Raw genomic sequence first — 24,654 nt, forward strand, 5'->3', positions numbered from 1 at the left:
ACTGTATAGAGGGAAAAGAGGGATGGGAGAGGTGGCGGGAAGGGGAAAAATAACAGAATGAATCAAACATCATCACCCTATGTAAATTTATGATTACACAAATGGTATGCCTTTACTCCATGTACAAACAGAGAAACAACATGTATCCCATTTGTTTACAATAAAAAAAATAAAAATAAATGGGATAGATTCAAACTTAAAAGATTTTTCTCAGCACAGGAAATAATCAATAATGTGAAAAGAGAGCCTACAGAGTGGGAGAAAATCTTTTTCACACACACCTCAGACAGAGCACTAATCTCCAAAATTTATAAAGAACTTTAAAACTTTACACCAGAAATACAAAGAACCCAATCAATAAATGGGCTAAGGAACTGGGCAGACACTTCACAGAAGATATACAGGTGATCAACAAATATATGAAAAAGTGCTCATCATCCCTAGTAATTAGAGAAATGCAAATTAAAATCACCCTAAGATTTCATCTAACTCCAATTAGAATGGCTATTATCAAGAATACAAGCAAAAATAAATGTTGGCGTGAATGTGGGGGAAAAGGAACACTCATACATCGCTGGGGGAGTTGCAAATTGGTGCAGCCACTCTGGAAAGCAGTATGGAGATTCCTCAGAAAACTTGGAATGGATCCACCATTTGACCCAGTTATCCCACTCCTCAGTTTATACCCAAAGGACTTAAAATCAGCAAACTACAGTAACACAGCCACATCAATATTCATAGAAGCTCAATTCACAATAGCTAGATTGTGGAACCAATCAAGATGCCCTTCAATTGATGAATGGATAAAGAAACTGGTACATATACACATGGAATATTACTCAGTCATTAAGAAGAATAAAATTATGACATTTTATTCTGGTGAGGGCACTGTGGCTGCCTTATAATGGATGAAGTCAGAAAATATCATGCTAAGTGAAATAGGCCAAGCCCAAAAAACCAAAGGCCGAATGTTTTCTCTGATAAGTGGATGATGATACATAATGAGGTGGGGTGGCAGTGGGTGGGGGAGGGGGGGAGAAGAATGAACTTTGGATGGTGAAGAGGAAAGTGGGGTGGAAGAGGGTGGGGGATGAAAAGATAGTAGGATGAAACAGACAGTTTTACCCTATGTTTATGTATGATTACATGAATGGTGTGAATCTACATTGTGTACAACCATAGAAATGAAAAGTTGTACCCCATTTGTGTACTGTTAATCAAAATGCAGTCTGTAAAAATAAAAAAAAATTTAAATGTTGGTATCAGGAATATGAACTCACCTGAATTATGAATTTCCTATAATGAGGAAAGAAGTGCTGTAAACCTTTCTCGATCAAAGCATACAAAATCTCAAATGTGCTGTTCATTCAGAGGCTGAGGCAGGAGGACAGCAAGTTCAAAGCCAGCAACTTAGCGAGGTCCTAAGCAACTCAGTGAGACCCCAAGTCTACATAAAATTGAAAAAAATAAAAGGGGCTGGGAATGTGGCTCAGTAGTTAAGGCCCCTGAGTTCAATCCCTGCTACCAAAAAAATAAAAAAAGGTGTTGTACATACATCAGTGTCAAGATTTGAGCATATCACGAGCTATGGCAGGGCTACCTCTAGGTGACTGGTTTTGCGGCAGCACTATCCCTTTCTGTACCCTTCTCTATCCCAGAGAGTCTCACCTTCCTCAAACTTAGATAAACTTGAGTTCCACCCTTTTACTCCTAGCAAGCTTTCAGTTTTTTTCTGTGCTATGGTTTGAATGTACTCCCCTGAAAGTTCATGTGTTAGAAACTTTGTTCCCAAAATAATGTATTAATAGTTCTTGGAGGTAGAAGGTAATTAGGATTACATGAGCTTATTAAGGTGGGATCCCCATAATGGTACTACTGGCTTCATAAAAGACTAAAGAGAGATCAGAGCTAGCACACGTGTTCTGTCTTGCTATCTGATACCCTCATCTTTTTTTTTCTTTTCTTTTTTTTTTTTGTAGTACTAGGAATTGAATACAGGGCCTTTGTACATACTAAGCAAGGGGTGCGATGAGCCACATCTCAGTCCTCTTTTCATCTTATTTTGAGACAGAGTCTTACTACGATGCTCAGGCAGGTCTCAAACTTGTGATCCTATTGCCTTTGACACCTGAGTGTCTGGGATTACTGGCATGCACCACCACACCTGGCCCTGCATCAGATTATAAGGCAGGCACGGTACCTTCACCAGATGCAGAGCAGATTCTTGGCATCATGCTCCTGGACTTCCTACCCTCTGCAACCATGAGCCAAAAAACCCCAATTCTTCATTAATTATGAAGATGCAGGTATTTTGCTATAGCAACCGAAACTTATTGCAATAAGAATCAATTATAAAATACCACAATGATATATTTTTCAAAAATAAGAATTTTAGTTCTTTTCCTTACCAAGGATATTTGCTTTTTAAAAAAGCATAAATACTGGACTCTTAAAGACTGAAAAACCTTTAAAAGTAAAAGAACTGCATCTTTAAAAGTGAATTTCCTAGGATTCTTGAATTTTTTCCCATGTTCCTCAAATCATATTCTAATATATTAGAGGGACTTGTGCTAGAAATGGAGGTGCCTTGACTTCCTTAACAAGATCCCTCAAGTTCAAGAAATAAAACCAAGAATCAGTAAGTTGTATGCCGCCAAATTAAAAAGCTTCTGCATAGCAAAGGAAGCAATTTGAGCGTGAAGGGAGAGCCTACAGAATGGGAGATCTTTGCCTGCTACTCCTCCAACGGGGGACTAATATCCAGACCATATGAAGAACTCAAAAAGTTTAACACCAAAAAAATCAAATAATACAATCAATAAATGGGCAAAAGAACTAAACAGACATTTCTCAAAAGAAGAAGCACAAATGCTCAACAGATATATGAAAATATATTCAACATCTCTATCAATCAGAGAAATGCAAATCAAAACTATACTATAGGCTTACAGGACCCCAAATATAAAAAATTATACAAGACCCACACCAAGGCACATTATCATGAAAATGCCTAACATACAGAAAAAGGATAGAATGGAAAAAAAAAAAAAAGTGACAGGTCACCTTTAGAGGGAAATCAATCTGGATCTCAGCTGATTTCTCAACCCAGACTCTCAAAGCTAGCAGGTCTTGGAATAATATATACCAAATTCTGAAAGAAAATGATTGCCAACCAAGAACATTATACCAGTAAAATTAAGCTTCAGAATTGTCAATGAAATAAAAACCTTCCATGATAAACAAAAGTTAAAAAAATTCACAACTAGAAAGCCTGCACTATAAAAAATGTACTCAATAAACTATTTCATGAAGAAGGAATGGAAAATAAAACTGACAACCAGAAAAGGGAGGAACTACACTAGAAGAATAGTCAATCAAAGAAGAAACTAATTCAAATTAAAAACAAAAAATAAATCAAAATGACAGAGAATAAAAGTCGTATCTCAATAATAACATTGAATGTAAATGGCCTAAACTCATCAATCAAAAGACACAGACTGGCAGATTGGATTACAAAATAAGACCCAACAATATGCTATCTCCAAGAGACTCATCTCATATGCAGAGACATCCACAGACTGAAGGTACAAGGATTGAAAAAAAACATATCATTCATGTGGATCTTGTAAACAAGCAGGGATTTCTATTCTCATATCAGATGAAGTGGACTTCAAGCCAAAGTTAATCAGAAGGGACCAAGAAGTTCATTTCATACAGCTTAAGGGGAATTATAACAACAAGATATAACAATCATCAATATTTATGCCCCAAACAGTTGAGTACCTACATACATCAACCAAACCCTTCTCAATTTCAAGAATCAAATAGACCACAAAACAATAATACTGAATGAATTTAACATGTCTCTCTAAGCATTGGAGAGATCCTCCAAACAAAGACAAAAAAAAGAAGGTATAGAACTAAAAATATAATTAATAATTTAGACATAAAAGATATATATAGAATATATCATCCATCAATGACAGAATACACTTTCTTCTCAGCAGCACATGGATCCTTCTCTAAAATAGACCACATCTCAGGTAACAAAGCAACTATTAGAAAATACAAAAAAAAAAAAAAAAAAAAAAAAAAAAAGAATAAGACCTTGCATTCTACCAGATCATAATGGAATGAAATCAGAAATAAACTATAAAATAAAAAAACAGAAGCTATTCTAACACCTGGAGACTAAATAATATGATTGAATGACCAATGGATAGTAGAAGAAATAAGGAATTAAAAGAAAAAAAAAACTTAGAGGTAAATGAGGATAGCAATACAACTTATCAAAATGTTTGGGACACTATGAAAGCAGTTCTATGAAGAAAGTTTATTGCATTGAGCACATTCTTTAAAAGAATAGAAAGTCTCCAAATAAATAACCTAACATTACATCTCAAAGCCCTAAAAAAAGAACAAATCAATAGCAAAAGCAGAAGACAGAAAATAATTAAAATCAGTATCGAAATCAACGAAATTGAAACAACCTCCCAAAAATATTTCAAAAAAAATGATGAAACAAAAAGTCAATTCTTTAAAAATAAATAAATAAAATTGATAAACCCTTAGCCAAGCTAACAAAGAGAGAGAGAGAAAATTCAACTCAGTAAAAGTCAGGATGAAAAAAGAAATATCACAATGGACACTGTTGAAATACTGACAATAATCAGACCCTACTTTGAAAATCTATTCTCCAATAAAATAGAAATCATGAATACATCAATAAATTTCTAGAGACATATGATCTGCCCAAATTGAATCAAGAGGACATAGAAAACTTAAACAAAGCAATTTCAAGCAATGAAATTGAAAACACTATCAAAAGCCTATCAAGAAAGAAAAGTCCAGAACCAGATGGATTCTCAGCTTTCTGCCAGACCTTCAAAGAAGAACTTACACCAATACTCCTCAAATTATTCCACAAAATAGAAAAGGAGGGAATCCTTCCAAACTCCTTCTATGAAGCTAATATCACCCTGATACCATAACCAGACAAAGACACATCTAGGAAAAAAACTTCAGACCAATATCCCTGATGAAACCAGATGCAAAAGTTCTTAGTAACTAGCAAATCACATGCAAAAAGATATTAAAAAGATAGTGCACCACGACCAAGTGGGGTTCATTCTAGGAGTGCAAGGTTGGTTCAATAGATGGAAATCAGTAAATGTAATTCATCACATCATTAGACTTAGGGACAAGATCCACATGATTATCTCAATAGATGCAGAAAAAGCATTTAAAAAATTCAGCATCCATTTATGCTCAAAACATTAGAAAAACTAGGGAAAGTAGGAACATACCTCAACATTGTAAAAGTTACATATGCTAAACCCAAGGCCAACATCATTCCAAATGGAGAGAAATTGAAAGCATTCCCTCTAAAAACTGGAACAAGGCAAGGATGCCCTCTTTTACCACTCCTATTCAATAGTGTCCTTGAAACTCTAGCCAGAGCAATTAGACAAAAGAAAAAAGTTAAAGGGTTACTTAACAGGCAGTCTCTAGCTGCCATGCCTTGGGATCCTCTGCATGTTCATGCTAAAACCATATTCTCTTCAGGCAACTCCCCTCCAGGGACTGGGCATGGAAGTTCTGGGTCTAGGACATTTCCACCCGAGCTGGGATTTCTTTTATGGGCTGTTTTTGCTCTTAGGTACTCTACTGGCCAAGTCAAGACTTTCCTTCAGGCTCTTCCTGCCTCATTTCTTCTTCATTCTCAGGTAGCTGACCTTCACGGCAGGTCAAAGGTTTTGGCTACTTCTCCTGCTCCCTCTTCCCTGCACCCCCATATGCATTTCTCCCAACAAGTCTCTTGCACTCTTATTTCCAGCTTGGCCTTTGCTTTCCAGAAGATTCAAGCGGACACAGTACTTCATCAATATTTGCTGTGTCAGATGAAGAAATCTCCACTGGGATGAGACTAATGAAACACGGGAGGTGAAGAGAGAGAGACATGAGGAAATGTGATTGAGCACCTACTGTGTACCAGGTGCTTGTCTATGAGTGACTCAGTGCAGTTGGGCTTAAAAATTGAGATGTATTTGCAATGGATGATATTAAATTCTCAATAAAGAGCAGTTATTTCTATTAATAAGAATTACATTGCGTTATGGACAGGTAGGCATGAGAGATGGAATATGCAGAGAGCCAGGCAAGAGAAGAGGTCAGGAGTTTGGGACCAGGGAGCATGTTTCAAACAGCAAATTTGGCCTGGAGGTATGTCCTGGGAACTGCTATTTCTTTTGAAGTTTAAGGTTTTTGGAGTCCTTCAGTCCTAGGTGGCCTCAGATATTGTACTTGTTCATTTTTTAGACTCTGTGGTTTCACTTATCTCTAAATGGTTAATAGACTATCTGGTCTCAAGAAATAGGGAACATTGATATTGCTCCATAAGTTGTTCTACTCCAAATCTAAAGACAAGGTTGTATTTTCCATTTGGATTTGGGGTCCTGAGTGATGGTGGGTTTAAGAGGGAAGGTTTGAGCCACTAGGGCTGTGTGGGGAGGCCTTGACTTCCTCCCTATCTAAACTTACTCTCACAGAGGACAACTGGATTTACAGCTTTTCCATCTGCTCAAAATGCAACCAAATATTCAACTGATTATGGGTTTTTCTGAACTGTAATTGGATTAAAGAGACTTTTTACATGTAAGACACAATTTTGAAGCCATATTTTTTACCTCCTCTGATGATACAGGATGTAACTAGGAAAATGCAGAAAATTACAGAGGATAAAAAGCTTAAAAAGAGATAACAAGTAATTAATCTCATCCTGTAGCAATAGTAAATATAAAAAGGAATTATTTTCTAAATCAACTGATTATTCCCAAAGCCATCTCAACCATCTGTCAGCGGTGACTTATGGGAAGCAGCCCCTGACGTCTCTTAATAAATTAAGCCTACAAATGAAAGCATTCCTAATTCATTGCATGCCAGTATGTTCACCACCAACAAAATTAGTTATCTTGCAAGAGTGTCATTTTTGAAAGATCAATAAATTCATCCACATTTTCGCCAGAGCTCCAGGTGTTAATTTTCACTTGTCTATGCATGATATAATTCTACTGTTCTTTAAATGCAACAGACTTATCAGAATAATTAGCAGTTTGTTTTGGTTTTTAAACATAAGATAGTATTGCATTTTAGCATTGCTGAGGCATACAATCTGATTGTTTGAAAAAAAAAAAAAAAGAGAAGATCTATTACCATACCATATATAACAAGATAGCTATCAAAATTAAATCTTTTATTAAAACCATTTGGGCCAAATGCATTTCAAAGTTCAGAACTTTTTAGAATCAAGAGAGGTAATAACCAGCATATGCCATACATCATGCCCACAGCAGGATCTAGACCATATTGATATTTTTTGCAGTAAAATCCTGAAAATTAAAATAGGTTTCACTATGAAATGGATTTTGGTGCTAAGCTTACCAAACAGCAGAAGTAACAATAACAACATCAAAACTAAAACATTCTGTTTTCAGAAGTTTGGGATTTTGGAATTTCAGATAAGGAGTAGGGGAATCGAAGTGAATTTGCAGTCTAACTACCCCTTAAAGAATTCTTGCAAGGATTATGGGAATGGTAGAGAGAATTGCCAATATTTTAGCATGCGATAGGGCATTTTTACTGTTGCTTTTTACCTGTTAATTCTTTAAGATGCATCCATAAAATGTCTCTTAGGCTACATAAAATACAGACTACATAACACATTGTCTAAAACAAGTAAGTTGGGAGAATTATCCTCCTACAATGATCAGCTCATTGAGCTTTAATTGTGTTTCTGATCTGCATGAGAAAAATATAAAATAGAATAGAGAATAAGAAGTAAAGTAGGAAAACATTTCCTTCTAATTGCTACCACAGGTTGACTCTGCATAGTACTTCTCTGTGAGGTACTTTCCCTGTGGCTACAGCTGATTCCTTAGAGTACTCTCTGCAAAGAAGCTGAACACCCAACTACTTTGCATTAAACCTTGCGGGGTAGGGAAGAGGGTTCACATAACTTCCTAGTCTGTTTCTCAACTTGATAATCACTTGTTCTATCTGCTGAAGAAAAACCTGTAGCAAAATGACAAAGACAGTAAAGTTGCCACTAATAAAAATGTTTTTATTATCATATCATTTTTAGAGAATAGTTGCTAAATTTGGATGCCTACTGTGTTCCTTGTGAGTCAATCAAATTGGGTTGTTGGAACACCTGCCCTCCACATACACAACTCTTATTTGTTTATTGCTTTTGAAAAGGTATCTGTGCTTCCTTGGTGCAAAGACAACCTTTTCTGCTTTCTCTTTGAGTTTCAGAGGCATCAGATTCTGTTCCAGGAGCTATTTATAACTCTGGTAGCTAGGTCCCACATACCGCCTTTGTGCTTCCAAGGGAGTTGTAGGAGTATATATTCTGTCACTGCAGATGATCTGTTTTGATCACATTAATAGGAAGATGGCTGACTAGCAGTTTTGCTTCCTTTTCAGTTATTCCCCTATATTTTATGAATTAATTTCTGTTGAGTTTTGATAATTCTCTTATTGATAGACATTTGCACCTCCACACTATCTTATGTCTCTCTTCTTCTCAGGGGCAGCTCGGTCAATCACTCAGGGAAATGCATGACTCTCTATGCATTCACCAGACGGAACTTTTCCCAGAAACAAGCCTGTGTGCTTCAACTACTGACTTGGTTTTCCTAAGTCAGCTTCGATATGGATGAGAGCAATGAAAGAAAGTTTCATGAAGCACTCTGTTTTAAGTATTCACTTTTTACAAGAAATTTAATGGTCAACTTCTGGTTTAAAATTTTTTCCAGAAGATGAACATTCCAAACTCTTATTTAAATTATTAGCTGCCTGCTCTTTTGAGTTCTCTCCTTTACTTTGTAGAAAAATATTTTGATGGTTACTCTAAGAAAGAATCCATCCTATCTGTATAAAGCACCAAGTCACATGCTCAGCAATAGTTTCCAAAAACAGGGCTGAAACTTGGGACTGAACTTGGAAGTAACAAGATTTAACAGGTCTAATTTGGTTCCCTCTTATGGCCCCTCTGCAGTGCTAGACCTCCTACATATATTTTCTCAGTTTATACTCCCAACATCTTTGAGAAGGAAACATAATTATTCATATTTAAGAAAGAAAGAAACAGAGGCATACACTAGCCTAGCAGAGCTAGGAACGAAACCAAGTTTTATCTGAATATAAGATTTGTTCTTTTCAGAAACATCACTGCATTTATTCCACGTATCCTGATTTGCATTAGTTGCAGGGGGTCATTTTCTATATTGGATTGGAGAGTAATGACCTATGCAGAACTCAAAGGCAGAACTAACAAGGAAATAAAATAGGTTTCACTCTTTTGTAATATCATGTATTTCTTTATAGACTAAGGGAGAATTAGGTTCTGCTTAGCATCATCATTATTGAAAATATTTATCTGTGGAAAAATGTAACCGTTGATAATATACAACTAAATATGTTATCAGTCAATTTTATACGATATTTATGCTATATATGTCTTTCTTTTTCCTCCTTGCTCTTTAGATTATCAGCATAAAAATGAGGCTTCTGTTTCTGAGAAATTCTAAAAATATTACTCACCTGCGCCTACCATGTTCTGCCACATTATAATCTTGGTTACAGCTCTCAAAATGTCAGAACACAAGATCCTGAACTGAAGATGTGTCATAGTCAAAATTGTCTTAAAGGCAAATTCAGCACAACGGACTAAGGAAAAAATTCCAACTGTGAGAAAACTTGATGCTGACCTACAATTTTTAAAAATAGCATCCTTTACAAAAACACTAAATTGCATGAGAACTGTGATTAAAACTGCTAAACTTTTCTCTTATCCTGACCTCTGCAGCTGGGCACAAGATGCATTTGGACCCTTGCAAGTGTCCCTCACTGCCTCTAGCACCAGTAGAATCCAGGAGGGCTGGAGATGGACAGTTTTCACTCCATGAGGTAGTGAATTCAGGAGTATTCTTTTTGCTTTGGGCAAGCAATCATTCAAACAAATTGAAACAGTCTTGGATGGAAATTCTAGGAATCTGCTCCCTCTTCACATTCTCCTTGGTTTCTTGGAATGGACGCCCACGTTGGCTCTTTAACCTGTTTGGAATTGAATTTTGCCCACCCAGTGTCCCTTTCCTTCCAGTTGATTTGTGTTTGGCAGTGATCTGAAACATATCCTCAGTTCTTCTGGGAACCAATATATATTTTTAAAATTTTCTGAGTGCCTTCACTAGCACTGGGAGTAATTGTTGATGATACAATGAGATACAATACTTTGTGTTAGTCAGTTTTCTGTTTCTAGAACAAATACCTGAGATAATCAACTTATAAAAAGAAAAGCTTATTTTGGCTCATAGTTTTAGAGGTTCCAAGTTTATGATTGGGCAGACTCATTGCTTTTAGGCCTGTAGTGAGGGAGCAGCACATCACAGCAGAAGCATGTGGCAGAGCAAAATCATGAATCTCATGGCTGCGAGGTAAAAGAGAAGAGGAATGGGGTGGGTTCCTAGCATCTTCTTCAAAAGCATGCCTTCAATGACCTAAAGACCTCTCACTAGGCCTCACCTCTTAAAGATTCCACTGCTTCCAATAATGCCACAGGGTGGAAACCAAACCTTCAACATGCACTTTTTTGATGCATGTTCTAGATCCACACCACAGTTCACTTTAAGACAGTTGGGTGACATACAGATACAAAGTGAAAGGAGCTGCAATGGTAATATGCATGAGATACTTTGAGAAAAAACATCCTTTCCTTGGAGGATCAAGAAAGTCCGTCCAGGGGAAGTGAAATTTAAGGAGAATCCCATGGTGTCACCAGGAATATTGCAGGACCAGACAGATGAAGAGGGAGTGAATAACTGGTGTCCTGATTAAGGACCTGGAAAGAGGCAAGGAATGTCATCCACAATGAAGGACCACTATATGGCAAGGTTCAGTTGGGAGAGAGATCATGGGGAACTTGGAATTCAAATGGCCAAGTATGATGGGACTGAAAACACATGGTTAAGACTGGAAAGAAGAGGGACTAAAAACATGGGCATATGGGCATATGGGTACCAGATGCAAGAGGTGGGCTCAAATTTTGGTGAAGCTTGTGTACTATGAGCAGTGACTCTGGACTTTCTCCTAAGGGTACCAGGGAGTCATTGCAAAGCTTTAGGCGGATGAGGTTTTGTCTTATTTTTTTAAAAAACATTTCTTATCCCACAGGGTGGAGCATGATCTGTAGACATGTAGATGATCTACAATCATCAGAATCAAAATAATGAATTAATATCTGTGATCAGGAATCCTAGTGAGTCAGGGTGACCCAACCTAACATGGTCCAGACAGCAGGTTGGGAGGGAAGAGGATGGATGGGAGCACCATTTAAAAGATGAAATTATTATGACAGAGTGATTGGTTCAACTACAGGGAATAAAGGAAAGAGTAGAAGGAGAGAAGAATCTGAAGAGGACACAAACATGGAAATGGCCCTTTTATTTGGGTGACAGACGTATGAGTCATTTCTCTTTCATTTAAAATATTTCTGTATTATTATATTCACACTATTGTACACATTACAAAGAAAATTTGACAGGCATGATATTTAATGATTTTAAAAAGATATATATCATGATAGCTTCAAATATTTACTATAAATGAATAGTTATTGTTGCTCATATTTGACTGATCATCAGGTAATGCATTTCTCTCCCACAATAGAGATAACATGTATGAGTTAACCCCTCAGCTGCCCCAATTTCATTTACTAAAATACTGATATTCAGAGTCACATTAAAAAACTACATGACCATGTGAGGAGAGAAGCATGATGAGCTATGTATTTTGATTGTTCCTGAGAAAAAAAGGAAAATCTTTGTTTAAAAAATTTTCTGAAAATTTTGCATAATAGCTGTTTTGTTTGTTGTTGTAAGCCAAAAATTCTTGGCCTTTATCTGCTGTGTTTGAATCATGTATAAATATACTTGCACAGAAAAACACTCAGTCCTGGCAACCTTGGCTTTGTGTTTCTCAATTCATTCCATGACTGTTAACAACCAAAGGAGAATCAGATCAATAGTGATATTTTTAAAAATGAGAAAAATTCATTCTACTATGTATTTTTTTTTGTAGAAATAAGTAATTTTTGTTGAGAATGGTGAATTCATAAAAATGCCAAGAATAACATGTACTAAACATACATGGAATGTGCACAATAACCTTTCTTTCATAGAATAAAGATCAACATGGTGACTGGAATAAACTTTCCCTCATTTGGGGGGTGCCTATTAGGAAACAAGCAACCATGAAAGAAGTAAAAGTTGTGACCAACTGTCTATTGCTTCTTTTTAAAACTCTCAATATCCTGCTGGGTTCAAAGATTAATCTCTAAATTTCCAAGAAAATTTGCCTTTCAGCCTGAACACGCACATGCTCAAAACTGCTGCTGCTTTAAAGATGCTGTATTCCAAAGATTTCCACAAAGATGATTGTGTTTCTTAAACTTTTGTTTCTATTACTTCTTTTCCTTAAAGTGACTTCCTTTCCTACTCTATCCCAGCAATCTTGACCCATAGACCTTCTTTCTGTTCTTTGAAGCTAAGTTGAAATATTGTTTCCTCCATCATACTTTTCCACGTTAGCTGGACAAACTGATGCTTTCCTAATTTCTATTCTTACTTCCCACTGAACCATTCCTATCAAATCGAAAGTTCTGTGTTACACAGTCTTGTATCACCCATTCTGCTCTATGGTGAGACTCTTGAGTGCCCTGGATTACAAAACTGATACTCCTGTGGTTTGGAACTTGAACATCACTCAAGATTCTATGTGTTGAAAGCTTGATTCCCAGCTTGGCACTAATGGGAGACAGTAGAACCTTTAGAGGGTGGGGCTTAGTGAAGGTCTTAGGTCATTGGAATCATGCCCTTGAAGGGGATACAGGAACCTTAGCCAATCCTCTTCCTCATTCCCTTTGCTTCCAAGCTACCATGAGGCTAACAGTTCACTCCACTGTGTGCTCTCTGCCTTGATGTACTGCCTCATTATATGTTCAAAAGCAATAAGTCCGGCTAACCACGGACTGAAATATCTAAGATTGTGAGCCAAAATAAACCTTCCATCTTTTTAAACTTATTATCTCAGTTAATTTGCTACACCAATGGAAAGTTGACTAATACACCTTTCAATTTCCCAGTGTGGTATTTCTGCTGAGTCAGTGACTGAACTTAGGCATTCTTCAGGGACATGGATTTTTAGTCATTGAAAATCTGGAATCCTCTTTGAAAGCCAATCTTCAAAGTATTTCTTTAAAAACTTTTTAAAAGAATAGATGTCTTTAATATTAGCTTAACTCAAACTCAGGAAATGTATTTTTAACTCATTATATATGTTTTTGACTCTACTGATAGCTATCTCATTATGCATACATTTGTATATGTAGCTTGGGGCATAGTTCTAAAAAATGAAAGAAAATTGCTATTATCTTTCAGCATTAGTAGAATTCAATTAACATAAGGAATGGATATACATGTCAGAATTTTCAAAATAAAATTTACTTATTTTAATGGGAGCAGATTTTAAAGGAGAAAATAAAAGATAAAGACTTCTTTCTACCACTCCACCAAACACACACACACACACACACACACACACACACACACACGGGAGAGGGTCGGGAGGGAGTTAAAAGTTGACTACTATGGTGGTTTTAAAGATAGGTACACAGAAATGGAGTTTAGTCCCCTGCTACCTGGCTATGGACTGGACTTACTGATGTCCTTCTAATGAATAGCATATGATAGGAGTGATGGGATGTTACTAATAAGATTATATATGTCCTCTCTGATCTCAGTCTTGCTTTCTCTTTATATCTCTTTCTCTTTTTCTCCCTTCTCCTTCTCCTTCTCCTTTATAATCACTTTTCTTGAGAAAGGCAAATGCCATATCATATGAACAGCCTTACAGATAGGCCCATGTGTGAGAACCTGAGCACACTTGGCCAACTCTGCGTTTCCCTGGAATGTGCTAATGACTAGATGAGTAAACTTGGAAGCAACTCCTCAAGTCCCTTCTGATAACTTCAGTTTCAACTCAAGCTGGACTGTACCACTGGACAATCTCCATCAGAATCACTCAGGTAAACTACTCCTGGATTCCTGGTCCTCAGAAAACTGAATACAATAAAAATGTTGGTTGTCTGAAGCTGATAAATTTTGGGGAAATTTGTTATAAAGCAGTAGATAGCTATTACAACCAACAAGGTCTAAGATAGTTTATGTCTACTCAGCCATTATTTTTGTTTTCTTTTAAAGAAACTGATTATAAATCATAATAACTTCAAACCAAGAAAGGCTAGACAGCAATTCACAGGGCATCAGTTTGAGATCGCTATCTAAATATCTGTATGGCTAGATGTGTTACCAAACTTTCCACCTGTTTATATATCCTTTACAGGGATAATCACAGAATCTAATAAAAGATTAAAATAAAATATGTTAACAAAATAAAAGATTTGAGTGTCTTTTTGGTGAGTAGTAATGGTTCACTCACCACTGAGTGAGTTGTATTGATTGCATTATTACGTTATTATTTTGATTCAACAAGAAAAAGACATCTTCTGAATAGAAATCCAGTCTCAAAGAGTAATAATATGTAGTCAGCATTCTGATATCCATTTGTACAACTAATGAAATTATCTCCTTCCCATACACTTGGAAACCAGGCTGCTTGCTTGTAGGACAATTGGTAGTCCTGAAAAGTGACTAAGATCCAAAACACAAATTCAAATGGAAGTTTATCCAAATTTAAAGAAACTAAGAGTGTTTCCTGGAGAACCAAGACCTATGCAATAACCCTGCAGAGCTGATAGAGGTGCATTCCATAAGTCATTACACAACTGAGAGGTCACTGAATGAATCGCTCCAAAGGGAACATATTGTACACCATTCAGTGGCCATGAGCTCTCCTCTTCTGTAGACTCACAGAGGGCATCTATAATAAACTTTTGCATACATTTATTTTCCTTACAAATGTACTATCAAAATCATGACCTTGGTAAAACTAATTAATCCTCAAATAATATTTAGTATTTTTTGTTTGTGATGGCAAACCAGAAAGAGAAAGAACAGCATTAACATGATAATTGATGTGTATCAGATCTGAGAAATACAACACAGACCAATTTTTAATCTTTCTCTCTCCCTGCACTTTTCTACTTTAGGCAAAAAAAAGAAAGAAAGAAAAAGAAAGAGCCATATCAAACTTGATTCTCATGACAGAAGGAATGATATGCTGTGTTGGGTATCCTCCTGATACTTTGTATTGACTTTTCTTTCCTCTGTCTAGTTTTTAAAATTTCAAAGATCAGTTCTTTAGAAATAGGGCTGGAGTTCATTTGGGCAATGTGGTCAGAACTATACCCTAAGGCAAAGTAAACCAACTCTTCTGTTAAAATAAAAGAGCATACTTTGTACTCGTCACTTGATTAAGCAGAAAATTAACAATCATTTTCTGTTAAGAACATAAGTATTTCAGGTAGCAATTTAAGAAAAATAGAGTAAAAAAGATTTCCATGAAGAAAATAGCTATTCGAAATCATAGGTATGTGATAAAATAAAAATAATTTATCACTGTCTTATTTCTGATTGGGGTAGGGAGGGAGGAGGAAGGTTGAGAGTATTGTCTAAAACCGGAAAGCAATCATGAGAAAGTGATTATTAATAGGGACCCTGTGGCTTTGGGGTATAGCAGATATCCACTTGGAGGCTCTAATTGTCACAGCTCTAGTTGGTTGAGTTAGTCACCTCAATGAACAGTTATTTGCAAGATCACTGCTTGGTATTTTATGCTCATTCAAGGAAGAATAACAGGATGGCATCCTGCAAACTACAGTCAGCCTGACCTGATCCACTGTCCACAAACCACTGCTCTTCTGAACCTGAAAGAGTACTTCTGGCAGAACTAGCCCTCAGAACTGTAGTTATTACTGCAGGCTCTTCTATCCTCTCTTGGTTAAAAATCTACCCATTCTTTGAGGCTTATGGAAGTTCCACCCCTTACCTGAAGTTTTATTTGACTAATCAGTTAACACTGACCTCTGCCTTTTTTGAGCATCCATTAATCAAGTATTAACAATTAGTTTAATACACTATTTGTCCACTGTTTTATTGTTTTGTGCCTTTCTTCATTGGATAAAAATATACAAAGAATCTATTAATGCTTTATAAGTTTGTATTTGTAGTACTTTGTGACTTATCCTTTTTTTCATTTTTTGCTCCTGGGGATGAACCCAGAGGCACTTTACTACTGAGCTGTATCCTAGTATTTTTTATTTTTTATTTTGAGACAGGGTCTTGCTAAGTTGCCAAGCATCTCACTAAGTTGCCCAGGCTATCCTTGAACTTTCTATCCTCTGGTCTCAGTCTTCAGAGTCACTGGGATTACAAGTGTGCACCACTGTGCCAGGTGTGAATTAACCTTTTTGAAGCTAATTTGGTATTGTAGAAAATGATTTTGTTCCTCTAAGGTATAATATTCTAAATTGTAGAGTCATGCTTTATTATGGCCTATGTACTGAAGTAGAATTTGAAACCTTATGAACAACAATATAGTACCATTTCAAAGTTCAGATCAGAAAAATAGGGAAGATGCCTCAGGAAGCTGAAAGCTGTGTACAGATTGATTGACTGATTTCCCTGGAAGACAGATTGAGGTGGGTTGGTTCCTACAGTGGCAATGGATCTCCATGTCAAGCCTGGATAATCAGCAAAGGAAGATAAATGGCATGTCATAGATGGAGCAGCTACTCAAGATGGTAGCTAACCTGGTTACTAATATATGCAAAAAATCAATCATTTTCCAATATCCCACCAATATTAAGTTAAGAAGATGAAGAAAAAGACAATTCATAAGAGCAACCAAGATATAAAATATTTGTGGATTGATTTAACAAGAAATGTTTTGAAACTGTGTCAAGTATCAGAAAAATTTTAATGAGACATAAAAGGAAGTTGAATAAATGGAGAAATATGCATGTACCTGTAAGGGAAGAAATAATAGCATAAAGATGAAAATTCTCTCAAAATTACTTGATAAATTTAATGAAAATCCAATAAAAATTCCAATGAAAAATTTTCTTAGAATAAGGAAAAGTAATTACTAAACTTGTGTAAAAATGGCAAAACAAAAGGAAAATATTTTGGGAAAGTAAGAGTGATCAGGGAAATCTTGTACTTTCACATTTTCAAACATATCTAGGTATTCACAAATTAAAGCAATGTGTTATTGATACTGGAGACAAAATCACTATCACTAGTAAACCTTGACACAAAACTAGTATAAGTATTAAGCAAACAGTAAATGTGGCATTTTAAGTGAGTGGATGAAGAAAGGGTTGTTCAAGAAATAGTAGTGGAATAATTAACTATTTGGAAAAAACAAATCAATGGGACTCCTATTTGGATGCTTTCAGATCCCTTATAAATCTATCCAGAGCTCAGAAGGACACTGATATTTTTTGCTTATTGCTCTTGAGTGTATTAGTGTTTCTTTTTGTGATATATTTGACTCTTCTAGTATACAGGAAAGCTCAATATTCCTTGTTCAACATGGCATGTAACTTCTCTAATTTTTTAAAGTTCCATCTATTCATCATCTGACAACAAACTATGTATAAAGAATGTATAGCACGCCCTTCCTAGAACTTTGCTTACATATTTAATCTTTTGATTTTAACATTTAATTATTATGTCAGCACTTAATTATCATCTATTTCAGTCCATAATTCCTTTCATGTTTTTCACATATTATACTGAGCTTTGGACACCTACTTATTTGTCTAAAACACACCTTAAAACAATTCTAATTAGGAAACTGTAAATCTCTGTGACTGTTCATACATAACTTGGGAGAGTTCAATTATTTAAAAAAACAAAGTTATCTAACACCAGAATTGCTTGTGTGGGTCATGATTTCAACTTGGAAATGCATGTGTATAATATGTTCAATGTGGAATCCCACATATCTTAAATAAGAAATTGGAATTACTTCATTTCAATGTCACTATCTTTATGATCTCAGTAAATCAACTAACCATGTTGTGAATCAGTTTCCTCATTTTGAAATGGGAATATTACCATTTGTCTAACATTCTTCTCTAGGAAGTTATAAAGAGTAAATAAAATAATGTATATTAAAGCTCTTTGACAATGATACACCATTTAAGCACTAGTTGGCATCTTTTGTTATTGCTCATCCCTTCTCTGTTCATAGATACTCAAGCCCTAAGCTAGCAAGAAGGAAGAGTCACTAGGTTTTGTCTGATACCTTGACTCAGGGAAGTCACAGATCAGCTGCCAGGAGTTTGGTGGGGCTCCAACAGTGGCCAGGAAGAACAAATGACATGGTTGCCAGGTGGGTGCCAACTCGTCCTGAGCATGACCAGATTTTGCTATGAGACTCTGTCCTCTATCCCCCAACCCTAACCCCCTAACCTCCACCTTGCTGATCTTCTCATGAGCCTTGCAAACCCAATCAGTAGCCTCAAAGTGGCCTCTTTTTGCCTTTAAGTTACTCCCAAAGCCACGTTCATATGCATTAGAAGGACTTTGCCCACTCCTTGCCCAGTCAGATGTGGTAGGTTCCTTTGCCCAGGCCCTGAAGAGTTCTTCAGGAGAGCACCAGTTCTCTCTGAGAGGACAACATCCTTGTGATTTTATTCAGCAGCCTTTCCTGAGGCCTGGCATTCCCCTTTGCTAGATGCTGGGAAGAAGCCTGGCCAGTATTACAGTATTCTAAGGCTTAGGCCCAGCTCAGGGCTTCTCTCCAATTGGGCCAAATTAGCAGCCTTAAGACCCTTCCTTCCTGTTTCCCATGCACTCTTTACCTCCTCTCTCAGCACCCTCATATCAAAGAGAGATTGTTCCAAGGAACAAATAGATTCTCAAATAAGCTTTTTAGAAAATGTGTTTTTATGGTTGCTCTGAAGTTCAAGAATTATTTTTCCTTTTATTTTTGATGAAAACTTATAATGAAACTAAAGATTGTAATGAAACTACAACAAAGAATGAAAATACCTGTCTTCTGCCGGGCACAGTGGAATACATCTGTAATCCCAGCAGCTCAGGGGGCTGAGGCAGGAGGATAGTGAGTTCAAAGCCAGCCTCAGCAACAGTGAGGCACTAAGCAACTCATCAAGACCTGTCTCTAAATAAAATATGAAAAGGGGCTGGGGATGTGACTCAGTGGCTGAGTACCCCTGAATTCAATTCCTGGTAAAAAAAAAAAAAAAAAAAGCAACCACCAAAAAAAAAAAAAAAAAAAAAAAAAAAACCCAAAAAACAAAAAAACAAAACAAAGCAAAACAAAAAAAACCTGTCTTCTATAAGCCTAAGAGGGCATTTCACTCTGATACCATTTTAGTTCTGATATTTTGCCTGAAAGAAAGGACATTTTTCATGGTAAAGCCTACATAAACTTGTAGCAATTAATGATATTTTCCCCATACAGGAGTACTGAGATCTACCCGTATTTCTTCTTTTTTTATAGTAAAAGTCATAAAATAAACAATTTTTACCTTTACCTAGTAAAAGGCATATGGGACCCAGGGAGACCTGGATGTCAAACACAAGGAGACAATGGTGGAGGAGGGATGGGAGGCTGAGGCGAAGAACTAGAAAGGCCAGCCCATGAAATCACATAGATCCCAGAGAGCAAGAGTGATGATAGAGGCCCAGTTGGGCTTGAGCTCTGATCTGTTTCTTCCCTTACATTAAAATGGATTATAAGATATGCTTGTTTGAAAAATAACTTTAGATAAAAACTATACACACATTTAATTTTGGAAATTTTCATGTCTCTACTCAGTCAAGTGACTATTGAACCCTAAATAATTATTTAAAGAACACCATTCTGGGGGGGTGGGAGGGGTTAGCGTTAGGGTTAGGGTTAGAGTTAGGGTTAAGGAGGATGGTAAGAATGGAGGAAGGAAGGACTGTATAGAGGGAAAAGAGGGGTGGGAGGGGTGGGGGGGAAAGGAAAAAAATAACAGAATGAATCAAACAACATTACCCTATGTAAATTTATGATTACACAAATGGTATGCCTTGACTCCATGTACAAACAGAGAAACAACATGTATCCCATTTGTTTACAATAATAAAAAAAAAAGAACACCATTCTTCCCTTAAGTTATAATGACCTCCTGCTACGTTTTACCAATAAATGGGAAAATTCCATTTACGTGTACATAGCATAGCACATAATGGAACTTTATCTTTAGCACCAGAACTCTACCTTTATTTTGAGTTACAATCACCTCATATACTGTAAGTTCATTTATCACCTACTCCATAGAAAGAAGAAAATCTGACAAACCTAATGGGTGTGAATGTGTGTGTGTGTGTGTGTGTGTGTGTGTGTGTGTGTGTGCGAAAATCTGAAGTTAGACTTTAGGGTTTTCAAATGATCATTTGGAATTTAATCTATGATGTTTGTTCCAAAAAAGTAAGCAAAGTAAAATAATCAAGGCAGCCCTTGAGGATGTGTCAAAAGTCTTGGATTCAGAAGGAGGAGAAGGGAAATGATGACACGTTATTCCTGTCCTGAGTCACCTCCTGGGGTTTTGGTCGAGCAGTTGGAACCCTTTTAATCTGTTCTCTGACACAGCAAATAGATGTACTGCCAGTCGAGAGAGACCACGAATGGCTTGTATTTCATTTTTCATAAAAGCCTGGAATAGTCAGCCCTTCCTATTGAGACAGGACTTTTCATCTGGGTAAAAATACACCGAGATTCTCGAAAAGAATCTCTCACGCAGAAGGCTTCATTGTCTGGACGGTATGGAGAAGGCCACAGAGCATCAGCAGCTTGAAAAATGTCACAGTTCCTGCATGTAGCTCATCTTTGAGCATCACACTGAGGGACCTGTTCTAATCTTATTTGCTACCATTTCTTCTTTTTTCCTTTTTTTTAAAAAATCAAAGACACATGTTTTCTTTAATTAAGCTTAATTAAGCAGTAAGGCAATATGAATCAAATGCATTTCTAGGCATCAGTACCACCCCCAAAAAGATTTTTGTAGCTTCAGAGACCAAAATAACAGGTTGACCTCAATTTAAATTCCACCAAGCCTCATCGTATTCATACAAAGAAAATTGATTCAGTACACATCTGTGAGAAAATAAGGAAGATCACATATTTGCTTTTCCTTCATATTAAAAGAAATCTTAAAGTTTCATGAATGGACTTAGGGGAGATTTTTCTTGAAGGAGCAAAAGTTTTAGCTTTGGGAGTTGCATGAACATTCATTGAGTGAATAAATTTATTTAAATCATCAATAAATTTTTGAATACATTTTAATTGTCAGGTGCTGAGATAGGCTGAGGGTAAATGTGTTCAGCAAGAAGTGACACTGTTCTTCTTTCTCCCTACAAAAAATAAATAAGCTGTGTAGTTACTCATTCTGACAATTACAAGAAAAAAAAAATGAGATCTTCCTAGAAGATGAACTTTTTAGATAGGTGGGCAGAGAAGACCTTTCTGAGGCCATGGTATTCAAGATGAGACTTAAAGAATGGGGATAAGAAGCCAGCTGCACCAAAAAGAGTTTTTAGTTTGTTTGTTTGTTTGTTTTTAAATAGCCATTCCTGGAGAGAAATTCCCAAGAGAATTTATGCAATTTCCAAATTATGCAATTTCCAAATTCTTTTTGTTTTTTTGGTACCAGGGATTGAATTCAGGGGCACCCGGCCACTGAGCCACATCCCCAGCTCTATTTTGTATTTTATTTAGAGACAGGTTCTTACTGACTTGCTTAGCACCTCACTTTCGCTGAAGCTGGCTTTGAATTCTTGATCCTCCTGCCTCAGCCTCCAGAGTCACTGGGATTACAGATGTGCACCACTGTGTCTGTCGCAATTTCCAAATTCTTGAAGAACTCAAAAGAAAATGAATTCTGATTCATCTTTTGTTCTTCCTCTCTGCAATTTGGTGTTTGGGTACAGGGCATCCTACCCTCAGTCCTTGATTTTCTGTTTTGCTTTAAATTTTGGGAAATGTTCTAAAGGATAAAATAATATTAAGGATAATATTTTTTGAAGTTTTCATCTTCCCACATAATCCCCTATGTCAACTCCTTCCTCTCTCCCTCCCTTCTTTTCTTCTTTCTTTCCTTGTTTGTTTGTTCTTCTTGGTCTCTGCCCTTCTGGACAATGCAAATTTACTGGTAGGTGGGCTAGGAACTGATTGATCAGTACTAGAGAGGAGGAGAGGGAGATCTGGCCAGGCTCTCATTGTAGGAAAACCTGTAGATTTTTTTTCCTTTTGTGTTGTTAGGATTTCTGAGAGACATCTTTCTATCTACCTGAAGGATGTACTGCCAAAGCTCTGGGAGTTTAGTAAGAAAAGAGAACTGGAGATCTTTTCATTTACTGCATAAATTTTTACTTAATTCCTCAATAGTGTCTGATACACTGCCCCAGAACACAGACCTTCTTTACCCTTTTCAGAAACTAATCTGTTTTCAACCTGGGTTGACAAAAAGGCCATTGATCAGTGGAGTGAAGTAGAAGAAGAGAGCTGGGGATTTAACTGCTTCTTACTCAGGTTCCAGCAGGTCACTCCACTTTAGCCTGTACCCTCCTCTTCTGGTGGCAACCGGTGCCACTGAATCTGGAGCCTTCCCACGAGCTAAGCTGGTGACTTTCTCTTTCCCACTGCAGGAAAAGTAGTTCAATGTCTCAAGTCTTCTTCCAGCTATCACTTGTGCATCTGCTTTCCAGTTTCTAAATTTTGTTGCCTTACCCTTGCCCATTTAAAGAATCTCATTCCAGCCTTTTTCATGAGGCTTCATAAACAAGCAGAATTCGATGGATGTATAAATCTGTTGTCTTATTTCAGAAATTCCATCTGTGCTTTCAAAATTTATATTTGTCATACATCTTACATGCTAAAATGTTACTTGATTCACTGATAACAGGAATTTTAATTTTCATTTCTTTTAATCTCTACATAGTAATCACCACTACTGACCATTCTCTACTTCTTGAAATATTCTCTTCTTCAACTACTGGACACTACACCTTCTCGGCTTTTCTTACATTTTTCTGCCCAATTCTGACTCTTTTGCTGGCTCTTTCTCCTCCTCCCACCATCAAAATTTCAAATTTCTTATGACATAGTGTTATATTCTCTCCTCAATGTACTTTTTATTTTCTCTCTTGATAGTAGCAATCAAGTCTTTCACCCTAGTACTGGTAATTTATAAATCCATATCTCCAAGTCTAGACCTCACCTATGAGATCTAGATTTCTGTAGCCACAGGTTTATTTGACTCTTCTCAGATGCCTCTCAGGGAGTTTAGATTCAATATGTCTAAAAGAGAACTAATGATCTTACCTTCTCAAACCTGGTCCACTCTCAGTAATCTCAGGGTAGGGTCATGGCTCTGGTACACAGGTTAAAAACTAGGATCCCTCCTAGACACATTTTCCCCTCATTCCCCAGCTTCAGTCCTCCTTCAAATTCCGTTTTGTTAAATATATATGCACTTTACTCTCTGTTCCCCATATCTTCTTCCAGAATCTCCAAATGCCAACATCTTTCACCTGGACTTGTGAACTAACCTTACTCATCTTCCTGATTCCTCCAATATTCTCATCCCAATTCCAAACTAATTCTTACATGGACCTTTGAAAGACCACATACATTTCATATATCTGCTTAAAATATTCACTATTTTTCTTTTGTTTTGTTTTGCATCCAGGATATAGGCTTCAATCCTTAGCTTTGTTGACATAATGAAAGGTGTGTCCTCTTTTCACTCCAGTTTCATCTCACTTGAAGCCATTCTTTGGCTTTCTTTAATACATTCTTTTGTCCATTTTCATTTCCTTGAGTGCCCTGTGTCCCTGCGGGTACAGACCGTCTGCACATGCTCTTCCAGGTCCAGTTCTCCTTTGCCTAGCTATAATATTTTCTTTATCTCTACATCCACAGGTGCCATGCTTTCAGCATGATTTAGGTATCCCGTCTTGTGCTCCTCTCTGCATACCGTAAGGTTATTATTTATTTACACAAGTGTGTCCCCACCAGACTAAGAGCTGCCTGAACAACTTCTTGTATCTTTGTATCCTCGGTACAAAGCAGTCTCTTGCACATACTTTGTGTTTATAATTATGCCATAGTAAATAAAATAGAATCCTTTAATATCAAGAAAAGTAAGTTGCCCATGATAAAGAAATCTATACTTTCATGACACATTAAGAAATAGGTATGATTTTTCAAGAAAATTATTTTTCAAAGAAAAATATTTTTATAGAAAATAAACAAATAAACACTGGCATTTCCTTACTTTCTTTGTTTTTCCCATTGCCTTCAGGATGGAGAGATTCAGGTCTTCCAACGCGGCTAGCACATTCTCATACTCGCCCAAGTGCTGAGAAAAATATTCTGAAGAGGGAAAATATTGAAATACATTCATGTTTGAGTTCAGATTATCATAAAACAGAAAAAAATCAATTGATACTTTTCTTCATAAACAAGTAAAACAAAATATTGACTATAAAGGAAAAACGGAAGGTTTTCAAATGAGACAAAGGGACTGATATACTAGATACATTTTAAAAAAAGAAAAAGATAAAGACAACTGGA

At 36.6% G+C, this 24,654-nt stretch overlaps 1 protein-coding gene across 1 annotated transcript in view; it reads right to left on the reverse strand.

The window, feature by feature from the left end:
• Necab1 (N-terminal EF-hand calcium binding protein 1) overlaps positions 1 to 24,654 on the reverse strand; it is a 161,881-nt gene that overhangs the window by 64,995 nt on the left and 72,232 nt on the right. The window contains exon 5 of the mRNA XM_047519916.1: positions 24,356 to 24,453. Coding sequence (XP_047375872.1) covers positions 24,356 to 24,453 — 98 coding nt within the window. The remainder of the gene's footprint in view (positions 1 to 24,355; positions 24,454 to 24,654) is intronic.

This window comes from Sciurus carolinensis, chromosome 1 (genome assembly GCF_902686445.1).
Source record: "Sciurus carolinensis chromosome 1, mSciCar1.2, whole genome shotgun sequence".
In the NCBI taxonomy this organism is placed as follows: Eukaryota; Metazoa; Chordata; class Mammalia; order Rodentia; family Sciuridae; genus Sciurus; species Sciurus carolinensis.